Raw genomic sequence first — 22,081 nt, forward strand, 5'->3', positions numbered from 1 at the left:
AACCTCTAGATGCCTACAACGGAAATAGCCAGTGTATTCGAAGATACCACTCGGTCACTGGTGAAGACGACCAGATTACGCGAGTTGAAGATTTTGCAGAAGGAAAATACCCAATGATCTCGGCAACTTCAGCACTCGGTTTAGGACAGAATTGGAAACGAGTCAAGTTGGTGGTTGTGATGGGGGCAATGGATCCAGCTGAATCAAATCAAATGTGTGGCCGAGCAGGGCGAGGTGTCGGTAATGAGGGTGTGGCAATCCTATTTGTCCAACCTAATATGCCAAAAGGAAAAAATTCACTTGATGAATTTAAAGTCTCGGGGAACATGGACAATGAAGAACGGATGCATGCCTTGCGATTGACACCATGCTGTCTCCGAGTTGCTTACTCAGTTGACAATCTGTGAGTGATATCAATTTATTCATTCCAATCTTTTTCAAAAAGTTCTGAAGCTGACGAGTTCTATTTTGTTGGAACTCAAATAGAAAGGGATACATTCCTCTGAGCTTGTCTGATGCAGGCTATTGTGAAGAAATTAAACGAGAAAAGTCGATGAACATGCGTCTCTGCAGATGTTCGAATTGTGATCCACAAGGCGCAGCCAGAATTCTTCGTCTTCTTCCGACTACCGCTGCCTCCAATTTCGACGAACTCCTAGCATCATATCCGACTCACGCTGAGGACATCAGCCTTCTTCAAATTCTTAAGACATCACCAAAGCGAAAGTTTTCTAGCAACCTACCTCTTGTCTGTAAGGCTAACAACCCCATCCGGATGAGTCCACCAATGGTTGAACTTGCGGTGTCTCTTATTGGTAACGCTGAGAAATTATTTGCAGCAACATACCCAACCGATTGTGATATGGACCCATCCGATGTCTTTGATCGGGAAGAAGCGTGGCAGATTGTCAAGAATGCTTCTGCAGTTTCAAATGGGCAATTCTTGCGCTCGATTCTTGGTGGAGAGAGCCTGCCAGGACTTTATGAAATGATAATAAGCTGCATTGCAGATTGGTATAAATCACAAGTGTATTTGGACCATTGTCAAGAACTCAAAGATCAACAAGTTATGATTGATCAAGAGATTTTGAACAAGGAGCTCATTGAGGAGGAAATTCGCGAGCAGTTGAGATTAAAACAAGCAGAAAAAGATGCAAAAGCTTCTCAAATTCAAGCAGCAAAAACTTTGCGTCTTGAGAAGCAAGCAGAAAAATTGAGAATTGCAGGAGAGGCGAAAGATAGGCGGCAGCGCGAACAAGGTTTCAAGTGAGTTCTTGAGCCGGTCAGGTCTCTACATCAAGATATCTGCCATCAATACAATCTTATTCATTCAAGTTGATATTTCTTTCCCTCATAGAACCCCAGGTGAACCTTGAAGTCTGGCCCTTTTGTGCTTCGGATCGCAATATATCTTTAAACTTTTCGATTCCAAAAAGTTTGACATTTTCAACTTCAGAGTTATCATCAACGCTCCGAGTATTGCCAGAGATACTTGTATCACACATGTGAACCTGAGCCATGTTCAGGAAAGTTTTCAGAGATGTGGGTGATATTGGATGTAGATTATTCTGATATACAATTTTGAGACCGGATCAAACCTTCATCTGTTGTATCTGTCGTCGAAGCTGAACCATAATAAGAAAACAAATGACATTAAATGATCTTTATGAAATAATAAGTTACATGCCGTACCAGTGGAATGATAATCGAGAATCTCTCCATGAGCCTTTCAATCTTGGTTCCTTGACCCTATAAAATGTGGTAGAGACATTGCCAATTGGTTAGAGCGACTTGATTTCAATGAAAGTAGACAGAGAATCATACCGAATTGTTATAAAAGTATTTCAACCAATAATTCTGAATTTCGAGATAGAAATCTTTCGCAACCCAATGTCCTGCTCGTCCGCCCGTTGGTATTAGCAGTGAGTGTTTAATGACTCTAGCTACCTTCCTTGGTAGGAACTTCTCAAGAATCATGATGAATATAGGTAGATGGATTGCATAGTGCGAGAGACCAGAGAGTCCTTGAGCCATAACCGCCCATCTCTTCCACATATTCATAACCCGTCCAATGTCTCCAGCTCGCATTGCGTTATCTCCTTCAACAATTGAAGCAAAGTCTCGAAGTCAAAGCTGCATATTGTATGTTGTCCAATCTTTAGCGCGCTGGCTCCGTTTTAAAGAAGCCAAGGTGAAGTAACGCTTGTAACATTCATCAATGACAGATTCGGCGACCCCACTTTCTGCTAAGTCTAAGTCTGTGGTATGCGACTCTATGGTCTGCCTATAAGATTTAACAATAAACATGAAAGAAAATATTAGCAATTTGCCTTGCTCAATCAAAAAAGGACATACTTTAATAGAAAGACAAGGGTCGCCATGTGGGATTTGTGGATGACTTGCATCAGCGAGTTGAAATCCTTTTGTGATGGAAGTTTCGTGGTTTCCATACCAAGTGCGCCGGCAGATCGGTGGATACCAGTATCCGCAGAGTCTTTTGAATCACCCCAGTGGTGGCTAAGGACTTTACTCGCCACATTCCATAAGGTGTGAGCTAAACCAGGAAGGTTAAGAATATTGTTCAAGCTCTCGTACTTATGACCGGCAGGGAAACGTTGTCGGATAAGGGATTCAAAGTTCAGACAGGTACCCATGTCTCCTTCAATTATCTGAGCTGCATTGGCTGAAGTCTTTGGATCTTCGCCCATTTGTTTCTTGCACTGATCAAGCATTTCAGATACTCCGGAGGCTGAACTATCAGATGCGCTCATCATCTTGAGCATCAGAAGATCTGGTTCATACATTTCGATTTGATCAATGGGCGGAGGAGAGGTTTTCAAACGGCTACAACAAGCCTTTTGCGTGGGTGAATCTTTTTCAACAACGTAAGAGATAAGTGCATTGGCCAGCTGTGCCTTCCGAGCAAGAGCCCAATGTTCACTTTCCTTTTGATTCGGAAGCATGGATTTGACATTGAAGGGTTCTTTTTGACTTTCCTGCGTGTATTTAACCAGATTTTCCGTACTCAAATCCGCCGGGTCAAGATCCTTGATGAGATGTTCGGGAAGAAAATGAAGATAGCCATAAGAGCCATGGAACATCTTTGTAGTTGATTCAATTCGAGCAGTGTGTACTCGCGCTTGGATATCAATATTGTCCAAAATCATGGAAGGTCGAAAGTCTTTAGCCTTGGAAGCTCTTGATTTGATCTCTTTGGCTGCTGAGTTCCCAAGAGAATCCATGACTCTGAGTGCGGTTTTTCGTGAGGAAGTCAATCCGATGAAGCCAAGATAGTCGTTCATTCGTTCGGAGATACCGCAGGCGACAAAAGCCAGAGAGTTTTGTAGCTGTACACCATTAAATCTTCTATTGCATGCAAAAGCGATCATAGCTAATACAATCACAGGTATCTGAGCAAAAGTATAATGCAAAGAAAAGTACTTCATGAGCGCGAGGACAATCTAAAAAAACACAGCAGTCGCCTGCAAATGATGAAGCTCACTTGCTCAAGCCTCTGCCCATCAAGCAGGTCTGGTTCAAGCTCGACTGAGTGAGAGATGCCTTCCAGAGCCTCCACCGCGCTCTGATCATCGTCAATATCGTCTTCATTGCTTTGAACTTCCATCGATTCATCGAGCGCACCTGAATTTGCCTGCTTCCGCTGGAGTCGCGCATCGGCTCGCTTGAGGTTCCACATCTCAATTTTTGAGTGTATGAGGCCGTAAAGGAATGGCATTCTTTGCCGGATCAGGCTGTATCTCTCGAGTTCGGCCTCTTCATTAAAAAAATCAGGCCCCACCGAGTCAGAACTGTAGAAAGCACCTGTTGGTGCATTTCCTTTGGGTAAGTCCTCTCGTTTGACAATTTCCTTGGCCTGGAAGGACAACAAAACATCATTAAACAAGACCTTCCTATGTGATCCAGCAATAATTCTACTTACTTCATTCAAAATGAACTGCTCCCATCTCGCAGAACCACCTTGGCTTCCCAAGATCAATCCCTTAAAACCAAGTACAAGCTTTTCAGTCGAATTCCAGCCAGTTTCGGTGCCCCAGTATTGTCGGCGGATGATGATTTCATCATCATCAGATTCAATCATGTTCTGCATGAAACTTTTTGGAGTCATGTTCAGCTCTTGGATCAAGTTGCAGATCTGGATTGCACGAGGTAGCTTGTCTTCTCTGTCAGCCTGGCAAATGGGATCAGCTCCAGTCTGGAATAACATTGGATCCAGGTGATTCATGAGGTAAGTAGGATTAATGAAAGCTTTGCTGAAGTTTTGTTGATCACTAACAGATTGACCTTAATTTTTTCTGTTTGCAAGCGCACAATTTCATTCTGTAACACTCTTTTGAAGTTGTGGTATCCACTTACATACAATGAATACACACTGTAACTCGCAGCAATACAGCTTTCCCAAAATCTCAAAACATCCCATTTTGACGTCTTATGAAATTTTTGACTGATCTTGAAATGAGATAATCTGAGGATGCAGTCAGGTGTGCAAGATGACAGCCTATAACGTGTCAAAATTTTAGGAAAATTCGTAAATAGGGAAAAAAGTTTTCCATTGGGACCAATTTCCCCACCAAGAGGTGGATGTGCTCCTCACCAAGGAACCGGACATTAGGCCTAAGTCCCTCTGCTCGCAAGCTCGCGCCGCAAAATGAGCAGATGGACTTAGTTAAGTTAGGCTTTGTCCCCACAAAATGATATTTGCAACTGATAAGTCTGCGTTGTCAGTACTTCAAGCTGGTCTAGATTAAAAGACGTGTATCGTTTGCTCGTATCAATGGTTATTGTTAGCATGTGTACGATAATATATTGGTGGAAAGGGCCTCATGGAGCATCAATTTTACCTCTGGTTGAAGGTTCTAATAAGCTGTTCAAAGATTTAATTTATGATTATGATTCACCGTTGTTTCCAAGCTATCAATCAATCTCTCCACTTCAAGCCTCGGCTGGTGGGAAGTAAGACTGAAGCAGAGATAGGCAGGGAAAGAGTATCAGAGAGATTTGAATTGTACATATCGTTGAGGTGGAGCGTTTTGAATTTGATTTTGATGACGAGCATGGGTTGGTTCAAACTTCAGAGAAGTCAAATTGGCAATTTTACTTTTGAATACCACTTACCCTAAACTTTCTTTGCTGAGGCTCGGTACCATACGGCTTTACTCTTTATATGCTTCGAGGTCAACTTCAACCACTCAACTTCAACTTCATTAGCTTGATCATCGAAACTGTGTGGCAAATGGATTCATGCATCATTCGATCTTCACCTATTCAGATCTAATACCAGCACCGAGTCATCTCACATCATCATACACCTGGATTGACTCACAATGTTCAGCCGACTTCGTTCAACGTCTCTTGGTCATCTAATCGAGCTTGCAAGTCAGCGTTCTGACTCCAATGTGACTCCTACTTCCAGTCCAAACCCTCTTGCACCTCATCCTAACTCCGCTCCGCGTCAACGTCTAACCGATCCAGTCTTCGCGTCGATTGCTGAAGGTCGGCCGAACCCACATCCTAGGCATTCTCTTGAAGCCCAATTTCAGAAGCATCAAGCATTGGAACGCTCGAAGAGCGCGTTAAGGGAGGCGGTGGAATCACTGCAGAAGATTCATCGTGATGATCTATCACAAAGGAGGGCCATGCTAGCCACGATGGCCGCTATTCTATCAGATGGTGTCGAATGTCGGGATTGTATGCGAGAGAATGGCGGCTTCTTGACCTTGGTGACGGTCTTGGCTAGCTTGATACAGACAGATTCTTCTCAATCCGCGTCATATCAGCAAACTCAAAATCTAGTTTCAGACGAGCAGCTGATCTGCGATTCGCCTACACCTCATAGACTCACGCATGCTAAGACTTCGTCAATTGGAATTGGAGCTCCACCAAGGCGATCACCTCACTTGAAAGATTTATCCTCAAGCACGTCCAGCTCTATTGCTACGATTATCGGAGAACGTGATGCAGTCGTGGAACTGATTTTCAAGTGCCTCGCACTCGCCCTTACTGGGAACGTCACCAATCAGCAGTATTTTTCCACCGTGATTGGTTATCAGTCAGTATTGGACGCCATTCGAATCTCAGAACTGCTACCGCGTGACATACCGACTAGCTATGCAAGCCTAGACCAACCCCTCGACAGGGTGAATCATCTTAGAAGTGCCTACAAGATGTTTGATATCATCTTTAGCTTTATTACTGCCGATTTTACCTTTAACGATGTATTCACATCGGTGCTATCGACCGCTTCGACATCTGGTACGAGGAATCAAATGAATGCAGACGAGAACACTGGAGCCGGATTTGGTGATGACACTCCCACCAAGCTCCGAGAGGCGTGGGGACCAGGCAAAACTCCCTTATACTCGACTCAGCGAGATCAGGATGATATCAAATATCGCAATATGTCATCTGCCCTTTCCCTGCGCATTTGTCAAACGGAAGTTCCTCCACGAGTCGAGATTCCGGACGCTATCCGTCTTTTGTTTGCACTTCATTCAGATCTCCTATTCCCTTTGACCCAGACGTGGTTTTCGGATTCAGCATGGGCTCAAGCTGCTTACGAGCTCTACTTTCTCAGTTTGAAATCCATAGAATGTCTTGCCTCCACATCCCGACATAGTCAAGTCTCCCTAAATTCTGCGGAAGTGATCGCCATCTTGTTAGAAAGAATTACTACCCCTATGTCGAACCTAGCCAGCCCCATTGCTTCAACCAGCAAGCCTACTGGAATGCCTCATGGGCACCAACCTGGCTTGCCTGCGGGTTTGGAGCCATGGCCAGCATCTCTCATCTTGTCCAATCGGAGTAAAAATCCAATCGATGGATTGGGTGAAGGAGAGCGTCGCTGCCGAATGATCATCAAAGAAATCCTCACAAGGTTGCTAGAGATTGGATGTTCAACCCGAGAAGCTAGGTTACTCTTTCGACAGATGGTAGTCTCGTCGGATACCACCGAATCAGGCAATGAAACCCTAGATGACGAGTACCTAGAGCTTGTGTGAGTGTTCTAGCTTTTTCAACTAGTCCCCCGATAGAAATCGTCTTCTATAGCCTAATTGTTGTGAGTCTACTCCTTGTTCCGACTGATCAGATTATCAGGAATGCAAAGTTCGTGTTGGCCACCGTTCATTCATTTTGATCTCTCAAGGTCAGGCAGCTCCAATGTATTCCTACAATCAATCGGAGATCATCCATTTCCTCCAACCAATGGAAAAGGGTGGACATTTGCCGGCTGGATTCAAGTTGAATCGTTCGACGCTGCCAGCGGAGATCCGTTGAATATTCTTATACTTTCTGATTCCATCCATGGTCTTATTATACGTGTAGCTCTTTCCAACGCACCACATTCTCATCATCTGACCGTGGAGATTTATCCGGAAAACATTCATAATCAGCCCACGACACCTCGGCGCGGGGTTGAAAGCAGAAGCACATCTTATTCTCAATCGCGCCATATTTGTGTAAAACCATATTTGGTTGAATTCAAAGAATTTCTGTTCCGTCCGCAAAGGTTTTATCACGTGGCTCTCGTTCAAAAACCCAAGGACAAAACGAATATGTCTATGATTTCACTTTTCATTGATGGAGAAAGTGTTGGACAGTATCCTTGTCCCTGGCCAAGATCCTCAACTTCTAGCGTATCTGCATGCTTTGGTAATCTTCCGTCCGGTCGGCACCCTGATATGGCTACATCCCTTGGCCAGACTGTATGTTCCCAGTGTACTACAGGCTCTTCAGGCCTACGCCCTCGAGGGACGAGTACATCACGCTGGGACCTTGCAGCGAGCTATCTGTTCAATCAACACCTGTCAGACGATATGATCTTTGTTCAGTCAACACTGGGGCCAAAGATATTTACAACTTGGCAGGACGCTTTGGGTTCCTTTCAAACCTACTCATCGAGTACGCTTCTCAACTTGAAGATTGATCAGTTGCAACATCAGATTACGCGTGAGTTGAAGAACAAATCAAACAAAGACCAATCATCTTTTTCTCGTCAGGGAAACCCCAAGAAAGTAGACACTTCTCAAGCTCTCAACAACTCCCCATTGATCAAGGCTATCAGAGAGTCTGCGTCAGCCTTCATCCCTCATGATTCAATGTACTTTGCTCTCTCCTCGCAACACGGTATGGTCGCAGGTATACTCCGTGGACAAGATCACCCCCCATCTGAAAGCGAGGGTTCGAAAAAAGTTGGGGAGCAGATCAATGACATGGGTCAATCAGCTCAATTTATCGACTCCGTTGTACCCAGGGATCGAGAACTTTCGACCCTTGCCCTCTCCCATCGACGTTATTTGAATTTCGCTGATAGCATACTGAACGCTGGAATTCCTAATATTCGTGCCATCGATCTACCCCTGAAAAATTCTCAGCATGACGTATCCTCTGCAGCATCGGGTATCGCTTTGCCAAGCTCACTTTCGCATGCTTTGTTTCAAATATCTGGTGTTACCTTATGTTCCCCGAAAGGATTGGACGACTCTATATGGAAGGTTTCCGGTTCTATATTTTTGGTTAAGCTGATATCCTTATCCTCAACAGAACCACAGCTACTATCAACAATCAAGCTGTTCTTCGAAGCAATCAGTCATAACTGGAGGTTGAGTGAAGATGCGGAAAAAATTCAAGTGAGTTGAGCGTTTTGGATTCACTTCCATCATAGTGCGCTGATGCTTTAAACCAAATACCTGCTCTCAGGCTTACGAGACGTTAGCATATATACTTCGAAACAAATCCCATCTGATCTCTCAGGAAATCCATCGCGTCCTCCTTCTCTTCGCTGGTATCATGACTGAAGGGACTCCCACTCCCAAACCTGAAAGCCAATCTCAACGCCTATCTCCTACACCCGAGAATGCAAACCTCGATGATGAAACATCACAGGTTGATTGTGGACTACAAGAATCAGTTATCACCAATCCCTTGGCATTTCGTTTCTTATTATTGGACTTCGATCTGTGGTCTCGTACAACATTGAATATACAAGAAAAACATCTGAAAAGTCTATCCTACGTGAATGAAAGGAGCAGATGGAGTGCGTTTAGTAGTAAAAGGATCAGTAAAATGAGTTGAGTTCATTCTCCAGAAGCAAAAGAAACGCGTAATCAACATTCATTCGAACTTGGGCTTATGCTTCCTCTGTTTCTGGATTTCCACGAAGATCTGATTCCGAAAATGCTACATGCGCTTAGGACTCGGCAATTCGCATTGAAAGCTGAGCGACCTTCTGTGATGGCTGCTTTTATCGGCCTGTTGAGTTGCGTGCTCAAAGTGCAGTTCAACACCGATAGTATCAGAGGACTAGCTAGCTACTTGACGGCCAGTCTTTCGCCACAAAAGCTGTCGGCCAATTCAACCGCAGGTACACTCTCGACTTTCTCATTCAACTCACCTCAATCGGTTTCGCCGGACTCACCCTTTTTTGACCCGGCCCAACTACAAGACCCTAAATCCACTTCGTCTGATGCCCTCCAAGTTCCGCAAGCTTATATCAAGCCTATGTCTACGTCCATCACGATTGAAGAACCACTCATGGTTTTGGAGATCTTACACAACTTACTTTTGTCAGCCAACGACCAGGAAAGCCGAAGTTACATTTCACGTTTCTTGAAGGCCATCAATGGCTCCAAATGGGTCTTGATGTTCTTTCGACGAAATTCAAATCCTGAAGTTATCCTCTACAGTTACCGAATTCTGATCAGATTGATTCAGACTCAAGATATAGTATGGATACAGCAGTTCAAGAACGTTCTCTCCGGCTTTGCCATCTTGAGATCCATCTTGACCGAGTTCTCTTTTCGTAACCCCTCAATCTTGGTCGCAACCCTGAGTTTGATTGCTCAAGTCGATATCCGTACAGTTCCGAAGTTGAAAACTCAAGATGTTTCACTGGAAGAGATGACCAGCGTGATCCAATCAATCGAAGGTGTACCGAGCGAGATCATCGCCCGTGAAATGTTACCCGTGGTACTAGCGTTACTCAAACCGGTCTATGTCGTCAAGCAAGACCTCACTAGTGCTCCTGCTCTCTATGTTCTTGAGTGGCTGAGGGTACAGTCGCAGAACGACAGGTGGAATGAGATCATCGGTCATGAAGACATGGTTCAACTTTGGGGTCCGTATGTCACTATGTTGGCATCTTTGGCAAATCAAGACAACGTCGTCGTCGATTTCGATGAATATCATGGTGAAATGTCTAGCGCGTCTAATACGTCTGCTTCAGATTATTCATGTCTTCGGTCGTTTCCCCTTAACATCACATCGATGTCGAGCTCTGACGGGGATCAATTCAATCAAGTGATCATAGATGAGCCTCGAGCACTTGTAGTCATTGTGGATGAGCCAGGCAAGATTTCATCACCCTCCCTAACTGTCTATTCGAACATGCCAACCTCGACAGTGCCCGTATCCGTACCGCGTCGTCAGATGACTCGGGCAAACAAACCTCACCTGAATCCAAAGATTATAATTCCTCAAACTATCACCATAAATGGAGAAGCAATATCCTTACCGCCTTCTCCAGACGGTTTGTATCAGGGCGATCAATTTGCTAACAATCTGCATGATATGGTCCGCGAGTCAAGATTTCCAAAAATTCATACAACGGATGATGAAACTGACCCCAGGTCAATAACATTATCTTCGTGGGAGAATATCGACCCCGAAGTGGGCAATCAACTAGGAAGTTTGGCGAAGCAATTGATCATCTATCATGTTTTCCAACATGTTGTGATTCATCAGCCATTGCCACCCTCACATGACGATGAGTTTGTATCAAGCGTGCTGACCGACAAGCGACTAAGGTTGGATCGACTAGAGCGTTTGCTGAATCTTGTGGTCACGAGTAATGGGCTAGAACAACAAAAAGTACGTTTTCGACTCTTATTTTTGATTTCTCTCAAACCTCAGGTCTCGAAGAGAATAACAAACTTGAATTGTGTCTCTTGATATCTGATCAATTAGGCAGCCTGGATCACTCCCCTCTTTGATGATGTGGTCAGCATGGCTATCAGTGAAACAGATTCTTCAACTTTGCCACTTAATTGGCTGATTCCGACTTTAGCTCATGGATACATTGCAGGTGCGATTTTCACAGTCTTTCTATGAAATGAAGATATGCTTGCTGATATAGTCCACAAATTTAGGTTGGCTTCAGCCGACAGGACGGATTTTGTCGGACTTGATCACCTTTGTAGTGGATACAACGAAGTCAGACTCTGTACCCTGGTTAGGAGAGTTGTTATTGATCGCGTAAGAGTAGCTCGCAAATCCAATCCTGACATGGCAAGATTATTGTTTCAATCCCGGCGATTGTTCCTGACTTTTTTCTTGCCACTTTCATAGGCTTTCGAGTCGGACGCTTCAAGGTGCGGAGATCTTATTGGAACAGCTCTCGAGTCACCGATTGGCGGGTTTGGTCAAGATTGCTCCGGAGCTTGCTTCGAGACTCGTGTACCTGATGACACAGTATATCTCAGGATCGACAGAGTTATGTGCATTAGCTTGTGACGTCCTGAAATCAACCTGCGACTGTATGCCAATGTGTTTTGATGAACTGCAGCTGGATCTCGATGACTGGGAGAATGAGATGCCGAAATCTGATCCAGGATCAGTTGAAAATTGTAAGGAAACAGGAAGTTTCAAAATCGATCAAGATCCAGGCTCGATTTTTGTGAAATTCTTACAAATGACTGTAGAAGACATCACAACGATCGTTCGTAATCAAGCATCAAAAAATCTGGCTGGAAAGCTGGATTGGATTCAATTCGCGACAGAGCTCGAAGTCAAGGGAAATGTTTATCAAGCTAAATCACAATCCATATCAAATCAGATGTGGACTGAATATCGCAACAAGACGACCATTGAATCAAGAAAGCTGGACGCTGCGACTGCCAAGATGCACACATGGGCCAAGCGTGTGCGAGAGCTCGATTCATCTAGATACGCAGATGTAAGAGTTTGATTTTTACAAAGTCCACCCCTTCAGTGTAGAACAGCAAAATATTTGGTGAATTGACTTCGAAAACTGATATGAACAGATTCGCCAAGATAACCACGAGATCAAGCAATACTTGGAAATTCAATTGAGCAAACGGATTTCGGAATTATACAGACCGTTTGCAGTGCTAGGTAAATCAAGCAATAACACGCCGTCGTATTGGTTTCTGGATACGACCGAAGGTCCTAGTCGACAAAGACGGAAACTGCGACGAGTGCCAATCAAGATGGACACACATATTGTTCAGCAACGCAAAACACGACATCATAGGGTAAGAAGTCTAGGCACCTCACGCCGAGATTCATATCAAGACCTTCCCGATTCTCACAAGCTTGTAGAGACAATGATCTCCGATGTACAATCACCTAGCAGCCCGACATCTGCTACAATGACTGAGCACGATACTTGGAATGAGAATGATGGTCTGACTGCTAGCCCGCCCGAAGGATTGAGTTCTCTTGGATCCACTTCCGCAACTGAAGGTGTTAAAGAACTATCGGTTGATTTTGCCGAAGATCGATCTCGACGGATATTGAAATCTTTGGAGCCGGGAGATGTGATTCAAGCCGTTTGGAATGTGGAGCAGGTCATTGGTTTAGATACCTGTCGTAAGTGATTTCTCCGATGACAATCGAATCTCGATTCATGTGTAATTTACTCATGCATCTCATTGCATTCGCTCTTTGAATTATAGCGGGTCTTTTCCTCATTGCTAAGAACAAGTAAGTACAATTCTCTTGCTTGAAAGATCTGTTCAAAAATGTCCATTTGTCTCATTTCAATACGATGGGTAGTATATATATAATCGATGGGTTTATCCAGACTTCAAAGGGAGAGTTGGTCAACTCTTGGCAATCAGAGGCCTGGGAAGAGAGAGACCCACATCTACGAATGATGGCAACCTTATCACGGCAAACAGCCAAGCTTAATAGTCGGGCTGCGGCTCATCAAAGCCGGAGATGGTCTTATACAGATATAGTTGCGCTGTCTTCTCGAAAATGGTTATTTCGGGATATTTGCATGTATGTTACTTCCTTCTCTGCTTAGGAATGTCCAATGTTATCTTGAGAGATCCCATACTTGCCACTAATCATGGAACGCTCGAATGTACCAGTGAGTTTGTATTTGCAGACGGTCGAAGTCGATTGCTCACATTTTCAGGGAATAAACGGGATGAAGCTATGAAACGTCTACGGGATTGTATAGCCAAATCAACCGGATCTGAGCATTTATACAAACGGGAGAGTAATCTGAAGTCGCAAACTGAGTTATGGCAGTCTGGTCAACTATCTAATCATGGATATCTTCTGTATCTTAACGACGCAGGTCAGATCACCTTCCATCCTTTTGCCATAGTATACATTTGTTGATCTGATGAATTCTTGAATCTTAGCCGGACGCACTTATCGAGATCTAACACAGGTTTGTAATGGTCGCGATTTTTTCATATGGACTACAATGTCAGATGATCTGACTTGAGTGTTCTTTGTGTGGTTGGACTCCGATCTTCCAGCATCCTGTCTTTCCGTGGATACTAGCTGACTATCGCAGCGAAACCCTTGACTTGAAGAACCCGACTACGTTTCGCAAATTGGCTCTTCCAATGGGAGCTCAAACAGAAGCGCGCAAACGTACGTTGACATTACGTTGGATTTATCGTTTGTTTTTTCTAATGGGTGAAGTACTCTATGGCAGGCGATTTTATCGAGAGATATACTAGCCTAGAAGAGTTTGGAGCAATCGGTGATGATAAGATGAAGCCTGCTCATTACATGGTAATGATTACGCTGTTCCTCGAATATTAGCTTTCTGTAATTGACTTGACATGGTTGATTATGATAGACACATTATTCTTCAGCTGTGGTGGTCTGCGGGTTTATGATCAGACTGCAGCCTTTCTGTGACCACTTCCTTGAGATACAAGGATCCTTTGATCATGCGGATGTGCGTTATTTTGCTTATCGCATCTTTAACAAACTTGAGGCTGATTCTGACCCCTTTTTTTATCTCAGCGCACATTCTGGTCGATGGAAAGAGCCTGGCTCTCAGCTTCAGAGCAAAGTAGAAGTGACGTACGCGAACTGACCCCGGAATTTTTCCACTGTCCTGAGTTTCTAAAGAATATCAATAATTTCAATCTAGGTCCGTCAGACTTGACTATATCTCCCTTGTTAATCGGATCCAGTATGCTGATGATCTCCATACGTGTAATAATTTTCAAGGATCACGGCAGGAGGGCGGAACTCCCATTGATGACGTGGAGCTGCCCCCATGGGCCCATCGTGATCCCCGATTGTTTGTCGAACTACACCGAGAAGCTTTAGAGTCAGATTATGTTAGCGAGAATCTTCATCATTGGATTGATTTGAGTAAGTTGTCTTTTCAATTGGATGTCACATCGAAGCTGATGAGGATCTACTTTTTGAAAATCGCGCAGTCTTTGGCTTTAAACAGCGAGGTCAAGCCGCTTTAGAATCTATCAATGTCTTCCAAGAATGCTCCTATGAAGGATCGGTGTCTTTAGGTGTGTGGCTCTTGCGTTTGTTTCATCGTGACTCTCACTTATACATGATTGCTTTAGACAATATCCACGATGAAAGTGAACGTAGCAGTGTGGTAGGTGCGATGTGCAACTGGGGTAAATTGCTATGACACTTCTGATACCGGTTGAGAGAAATAACCAACTGACGCGATCGGATACTATAATACTTGCCAGGCTTAACTCCTAGTCAAATTTTCTCTGTGCCACACCCTCCTCGTGGAAAACAAGCCAAACATGCGTTTGACTCGAAATCGGTAATCAATTCATCAACTTGTTCGGCTCTGGTGCAATCCATTGTACCACTACAATCGATAGGCCAACCTATCAGTCATATTTACCCTGCACAGATGTTGGAAAAGACAACTGTGTCAGGGCTACGGTCATTATTGGTCCCTCCTAATGGTAGCCACCGTTTGGACTGGGGCTTCTTAGATCAGAGCTTGCGGATCTTTGATTCGTCGGGTGCCGTGTGTGCAACGTTCGAAGGGATCACATCGGAAGAAATCTCGGCAGCTTGCTTTGCCGATCATCGCACACTCGCCACCGCGTCGACTGATTCTACGATCTCCTTGTGGAGATTCACTTGGCGATTGACCGGACGGCCACATCTTCAACAAGTTGAAGTTCTACGAGGGCACTCAGCACCGATCACATGTCTGGTAACATCCCGAGTCATGTCGATCATTCTGTCTGGTTGCGCAGATGGTCTGGCCATGATTTGGGATTTGAATCGGGCTCTTTTGGTTCGCAGCCTACCTCATCCAACCCCGGTGACTGTAGCTGCGATTGTAAGTAACTTTGTTTGCTATAAGATACACTTTTTTATAAAGTCTGATGAATCGCTGTTCCGCAGAGTGACAGTACTGGTGATATTGCAACATGCTCTGAACTGACTGTTCGAATCTGGAGCGTCAACGGGGATTTGTTGAGTACGTTGACGGTCTCCCAACACCATGCCGATTTCATTACTGCATGTGCCTGGTCTACGGTGAGTCTGTTTTGCCTTTATAGGTGTATATGAGACTGTTACCTAATGATCGCTTATACCGCCAGGCTGAAGTCAAGCCCTTGCTCATCACTGGTCACCGAAGTGGAAAAATTATGATGTGGCAGAGAAAAAGCGCGCATGCTGAGAGTTTGTCGAAGCGTACGTCCCATCTCTCATCTAGTGAAATTCAAGTAAACTCAAGGTTGTAATTGATATCTTTGTGACTTTTGGAACACAATTTCAGCTTGGAAGATGGATCTCATACATGTCTTCCAGCAAGAGTCAGGTTGCTCTGTGACTGCTTTGGCTCTGTCGAATCGGGTCATGCTTGTCGGAGACGCGCTAGGAAGACTATTCCCCTGGGCCTTGCCAGGTTCCGCTGTACCAATCCCTGATGGTGAGCCAAAAGCCCTGAGAGCAGCCTAGTACATCACTAATGATTGGTACTTTGATATTCAGCGGTCAGTTCAATCTGTATGGTATGCGATCACAAGTTTGGAATCTTGGAAGGGCGACGTCGATGTTTGGCTTGCGCTGCAATCATTTGCTCGTCATGTCAGGATTGCCTTCCTGGCTCCGTACGGTAGGTCCATTGTATTGTGGTTATGCTCGAGACTTAATCTTCTGCTTGATACTAATTTAACCTTTTTGTGATCAGCTGTTGTGTGGTTTGTGTTGCCAGACTGACAAACTATCAAGAACCTAAACAGTGACCAGACGTCTCAATCTTGGCCACTTATTGTTTTATTTTTGGGGGATTAAAGGATGAAAAGGTGAAAAGTATTATTAGTTGAATGTTGTATGCTGAAGATAAACTGGTATACGATTCCATCACTTGCAAGCTAGTTGAGCATAATTTGTTGATATCATTAGATGTGTGCTTTTTCATTTAGATTTTTACAAGAATTTCCATTTAATCATTGCAAGCAACACTGTTTTTTCATTAGTTTTTTATGGCATCAATGTGCTTATAAATGTATTTTTACAAGAATGGATCAGAGCCGTCCATCCACGTGTGGCGCCCTAAATCATCGGACCCGAACTCAATGAAATGATGCGCACTTTCATATGGTCAGCACCTGAACGTCTGTGCTAGATCACAAAAGATGATCTAGATTGAATATATTTTATCTCATCAGCACTCAAAAACTCAACTCTGAGTCGCCAAAAGATTTTTTTGGATAAAAAGGCCCCATAGTTTCAGTTTAGGATTGATCTGAGCACTCTCAGATCAATCTGAAGGTGCCAGATCGATCTGGAGACGTTCTCAACTCGAGTCACTCACCAAATCATACAGCGTCAAACAAGCACATTCCTGACAATTTCAAGTGGTACAATCGTTATAACTCTTATTACTCACGAGATTGACCACAAATTGATAGCTACACTCAACCTGGGCAGGTGCCCAGCAAGTCAACGTCAGTAGTGTTCTATCAAGTCGTATACTAACTCGTACCTACAATTTAAATTCTGCAAACAGTTCTTTGTCCTTCTCTAATAATTTTTCATCCAATAATGGTACATCTCTAATTGTAACATTGGAATAAGGACATCAAGAATATGTAAAAGAAGCAAAAGTGTTAGTTTGTCTTTCTCTAATTGGGAAAAGAAATGCATCAGGACCCAGAAGAATCCCTAGCTACAGAGCTGGATAAGAAGAAAAAGTCTCAATACTTTATCCACAAAGGTTCCCAAAAGTGGGATTTGTGTTGTGCCTCCCAGTCTGAATTCTTGCAAAAAATGCGTGTATTTATTGCCAACCACTTCAACGAAGTATCTATTGATCTCTGATTGGCTGCAGAGTAGGGGTTGGTCGAAAGCTTGTTCGGTACTGAGGAAATTTTAGATCTTCCAATGTTCCCGAGGTAAGTAGGTTGCCACATGCCCGAGCGAAACAAGAACCATGGCGTTTCTTCGGGTTTGGGGCTAAAAGAGATGGGATCGGAACGAGCGACATGGCAAGGTCAGTTGATTCCCATCACAATCTTCTGTAAACCAAACATTGGTCAAACACACAGATATGCATTTCGTCACAAATCCCAGCACCATAACAATCATGTTTCTCATCTCTCTATGGGATTGTCAATCATTTGAGGAACTGATCAACAAGATTTCACAATAACAAAACAAAAATGCATCCATATAATTTGGCTGAGGTAATGATAATTGTCCTTGATGTCAATGTAAAACTGGCTGCAGACCCCTTGTCTGCTTTACTGCTGAGATGGGTACTGACACCAAAGAAACTCAAGTGAATACCTCAGATTCAATGTGGTAGCAGTTAGTGTTCACAAATCCATGTCTTCTCCTGCTTGTGACATTTCATTGCACATTTCCAGATACACATCTACTTTGAAGATAACATGCAAGACTCTGTCACTAGATTTGGGATTTCAAACACAAATCTCCAAAAGCAAAAAAAAACAGAGTGAGGAATGATCATCAGGCTCATGAGGAATTCATTTGATCAAATCATCAAATCTTCCAGCTAATTTGGGGCTTGGTTCATTAGTGAGTTGAGGGTTGGGAAATTGTTTGTGTTCAATTCCAACAAAATTGTGTCACATTGTGGCATGCATGCTCACGTTCAATGGTGAGAATCAGATGTGATGTAATATCACATATGTGCCAGGCAATAAAAAGCTTGTGCAATGTGAAATCACACAGATTTCACGCAATCCAACCCGTGAGATCACCTACTTTGGTGTGATCTTAGCCCCAATCTAGAGATTGTATCCACTATCTTCTATTTTTATCATAGTAAAGGGAACCAGAACCAACTTTGAGGGGTAAGAAGTGAAAAAAAATGACATTCAATACCCATGCATTACCAATACTTCAAACCTCTCATCCTGAACTCAAAGACCTGACTTCTTCTTTATCACCCATCACTGAAACCAGCACTTCATTTTCAATGATGAACAAGGTCATTGGGGTAAAAATGTACAATGATATTGTGTCCTTGAACACAACACAAACACAATCTGGTCATTCCACTGATGATCTAGCATTGATATCACACTCTCAAATCAAATCTCTATGATTCAACTCAGTAGATTTGATCAAGTCATTCTCATTTTGACCAAGCACTGTTCAAGTCATTCAAGTCAATCACTTTGATCAATTCTACTAATATTAGTACAATTCAATTGTTTACATGACTCACCTGAACTTATTCCATTAAAAGGTAGTTACACATATCTTGTCTATTTATGTTTTCATTGGTGAATTCGGATTATGCTATTACTTTTTAAGTTCTCTATTATTATTATCATTATTATTACAACTATTAAACTCATACCAATTGGCAGTACTATACCATAATCCTTAAACCCATGGCTAGGTAACTTAAAGAGTTATCTTAAAGTAACTTGGCATGTGTGAGGGGGCTGAGAGGCTGTGGGTTGTCCAAACCAGCTTGGATGTCTACGTGGTTGGGTGTAGAGGCAGGTGGGAGGAACAGAAAAATTTGTGAAGAAACTAATGAGAGGTTGCTACACCTTTCTGGCTAAGAAGTTGGTGGAGTGGAAAGGAAGAGTGGTTGACTTGAGGAAGGTAGAGTTTATTTTGACTCAACTTTCTCACTGTTAGTCTCCCCCGTGGACCTGACAGGGTCTCCTCTTCCCGCTGGTACCAAATCTTCCTGGTACCAGTGGGTGGCTATCCTTCACCAACACCTTTCTATGGAATTTTACAGTTGATGTTGTGCCTTTGGGAACTGGTAGCATTGATTCTCGACATCATGGATGCTACCCTTCTATCAAAGCCATGCTCACCCTCTCAAGTTATGAAGAGAATGATCCAAATCCTTTGTTACTTGTTGGGCATAATCCACAGATCAAACCAAAACTTCTACATCTTCTTATACCATATCAGAGAGATCTTGAAACAGGAAAAGGTTCCCCTACATTACAATCAACCTGTCTGACAAGAGAAAGATCAAATCAGAGTGACTTCCAAAGTTATTTTGAAGATGATACAAAATCAGAAACAAGTTCTTCAGCAGAAGGATCAAATTCAAGTACAAGTAAAGGTTGATCATCTTCAGTTGGAACAACAAATTCTACCTTGATTTCAATTCCTTTGATTTATCTACACTGGTTGGAGGAGATTCATTACTTGTTGATCAGGGTAGGTACCACATCGATTATGATCCTAATTATCTTATGATCCCTTCTGGTTTTTAACCATAAATGAGAGAGGATTTAAAACAAAAGTTTTGTTCTCCTTTTTCCACTCACAATGCCTTATGATGTTCATTTTTTTCCGTTTTGGATTTGCTCAATTTTGCTTTCTCTTTTTCTAGACAGGCCTTGGATGGGGAAGAATTTGAGTGAGATTTCACTTTGATTTAAGACTAGTTCAAAGAGGACAAATAGTAAAAAACATACACATAGGGAAACATAGAAGACCTGAAAGCGAAACCGATATAGGTTATTACAAACGTCTTCAGTTCAATAGGTTCTTTTTGCTCGTGAAATTCTAATTGGTGGCATTTTTCAAGGGGTGTTTCATATTCATGCAAGTTGATCTGATTTTGGGACAAACTAACTCTGCTGTTGGAACTTTAAGGTTGTGTTAAGCAAGGTGTAGATTCCTTTTTCTTTCATCCATGGCCTTAGGTCAACAAGTAGCTCACAAGAGTAACATTGGAGTAAAATTGGTTGCAAGAAATTGACCACATAGATTACCATAGCTTGGTCAGAATACTGCCCTGTCTTGAATATTCTTGAAACACACCAAGTTCTTAGATGAACCACTTTCCACTAAACCCCAACAATATATGAGGTGAGCTTCATTGATTACTTTCAGAGCCAGCCTTTGTTGAAATGTTGGATGAAAGGACAAATTTGTGAATAGAGTGCTATTGAGAAATATCTCCGGACTCTGATACAGGAATATGATCAGAGACATAGCTCTCCTTAAATGGAATACATAATTTACTTCACTCACTAAGTAAACAAACTGATATTTACCATCCAGTATCTCTTGGCATACAGCCTCAGTAAACAACTTTTGTGTCAGACTTGCAGTGGTGAATCTGTCCTTAATTTTTTCAAACACCTAAAGACAAGTCATCACACCAACGGTGGCACGGCTAAGCTAAGTTAGCGCTTAGCGGTGCATTAGCTTAGCAATTTTTTATTGCTAAGCTAACGCTAAATCCTTAGCGCACTCAAGCTAAGCTAATGGAATTTTGATTTTTCCTTTAGCGGGTCTGCGCTAAGCTAAGCCGGAAGCTTAGCTATCAAACAAAAACATCTTTTAAGTGCAAAAAAGGGCCGCTAAGCCGCTATTAGCGGTTTAGCGGCCAATTAATTGGCTTAGCGGGCGTCATTTTACGCCCGCTAAGCTAATGGCTTAGCGTTAGCGGAAATCCACTAAGATTAGTGTTAGCGGATTTTTCCTTAGCGGCTTCTAGCTAAGCTAAGCCAAGGTGACAAAAATCCTTAGCTTAGCTTAGCGAGCCACCGTTGATCACACAACATCTGTGGTCGGTCACGGGAACCACAGTAGATCATGATAAATGGTAGCTGGTTGTTGCCAAGTGCATCCAGTGGATTCATGACCATCACAATTGGATTATCAGCCTTTGACAAGGTTTTGAGATACATCTTGGCAACCTTGCTCTGCCCAAATCCTGTAGTTGCCAATAGAAAAGTGTTCCACATTTTGATGAGAAAGATCACCCATCCAACTTTCAGAGGGCGTGGCTCAATGTTGTATTGCTTTCGAAAACTACATTCAATGATGGACCTCCTGAGGGAGGTGTTTGCTTGCGCAATTGATTCAAGGTATTGTGGACCCTTTTTTGTTACCACAATAGGTTGGTTCTTGGACCCTTTGGATAGATTAAACTTCCGGCAGACTTACTACGAGTAAGCAGAGCCATGATTGTAAGAACACAAGATGAGTTAGGACAAAGCTATTGAAATTTGAGAAGTTATTGTTTTTGCAGAGGTGTGCCAAATTCAACTCAAGACCTTTACTGTTTGACAAGTATTGGACAAGACTTTTACTTTTTGACCAAATTACAGATCCGCACTTGACCTACATATGTTTCCCAAGCCCCAAACTTTGAGGACAATTTTTTCACGGAGGGGAATGATTTCCTCGGGAAAAAAGATTTGTACAACATGTGTGTTACTCTGGCGAACAACTTTTCTCTTTGGACCATACCGGATTCCTCGGTCTAGTCCAAGATAAAGGGGATTGAGGATTGTTCCCTGCAAGATGCTCAACCTTGAGGTTATGAAGCGTACAACTTTGGTGTAAGTCCCTTGCTCGCGTCAGCCTTGCGAGGCGAGCATGGGACTTTGTTAAGTTTACTTCAGGATCATCTTCCAAATTGATCTGTGAATCTTTTGTTTATTGAACAATGATTGTACCTTTTGAATAACACATAGTAAGAGAAAGTGGAAATCAAAATTAAAATTGATAACTGATAACTGATAATTGAATATTGAGAAGTGTAGAAATTAACAGTCTGCACATTCTGTGTATAATAAATGATAACCTATCTGTTGGTGTATGT

General features: G+C 42.9%; 2 protein-coding genes across 2 annotated transcripts; both read left to right on the plus strand.

Annotated features, from left to right (window-relative positions):
• Window positions 1–775: 775 nt before the first annotated feature.
• On the plus strand, window positions 776–1,376 carry MELLADRAFT_108779 (uncharacterized protein; the record flags this gene model as incomplete). The annotated part of the gene is made up of 2 exons (XM_007412622.1): window positions 776–1,266; window positions 1,358–1,376. 2 exons carry the CDS (start codon window positions 776–778, stop codon window positions 1,374–1,376), a joined length of 510 nt encoding a protein of 169 aa, XP_007412684.1.
• Window positions 1,377–5,342: 3,966 nt separating this feature from the next.
• Window positions 5,343–16,259, plus strand: MELLADRAFT_89682 (FYVE, beach and WD40-domain-containing protein; the record flags this gene model as incomplete). Its single annotated transcript, XM_007412623.1, has 26 exons — window positions 5,343–7,012; window positions 7,106–7,917; window positions 8,155–8,645; window positions 8,716–9,085; window positions 9,179–10,884; window positions 10,981–11,098; window positions 11,163–11,244; window positions 11,362–11,968; window positions 12,057–12,624; window positions 12,711–12,738; window positions 12,811–13,038; window positions 13,131–13,342; window positions 13,410–13,438; window positions 13,530–13,647; window positions 13,712–13,791; window positions 13,859–13,960; window positions 14,029–14,158; window positions 14,239–14,385; window positions 14,454–14,540; window positions 14,598–14,654; window positions 14,733–15,346; window positions 15,412–15,546; window positions 15,612–15,705; window positions 15,791–15,943; window positions 16,006–16,129; window positions 16,205–16,259. 26 exons carry the CDS (start codon window positions 5,343–5,345, stop codon window positions 16,257–16,259), a joined length of 8,817 nt encoding a protein of 2,938 aa, XP_007412685.1.
• Window positions 16,260–22,081: the final 5,822 nt, after the last annotated feature.

The sequence above is a fragment of the Melampsora larici-populina genome (assembly GCF_000204055.1).
Source record: "Melampsora larici-populina 98AG31 unplaced genomic scaffold MELLAscaffold_32, whole genome shotgun sequence".
Taxonomy (NCBI): domain Eukaryota; kingdom Fungi; phylum Basidiomycota; class Pucciniomycetes; order Pucciniales; family Melampsoraceae; genus Melampsora; species Melampsora laricis-populina.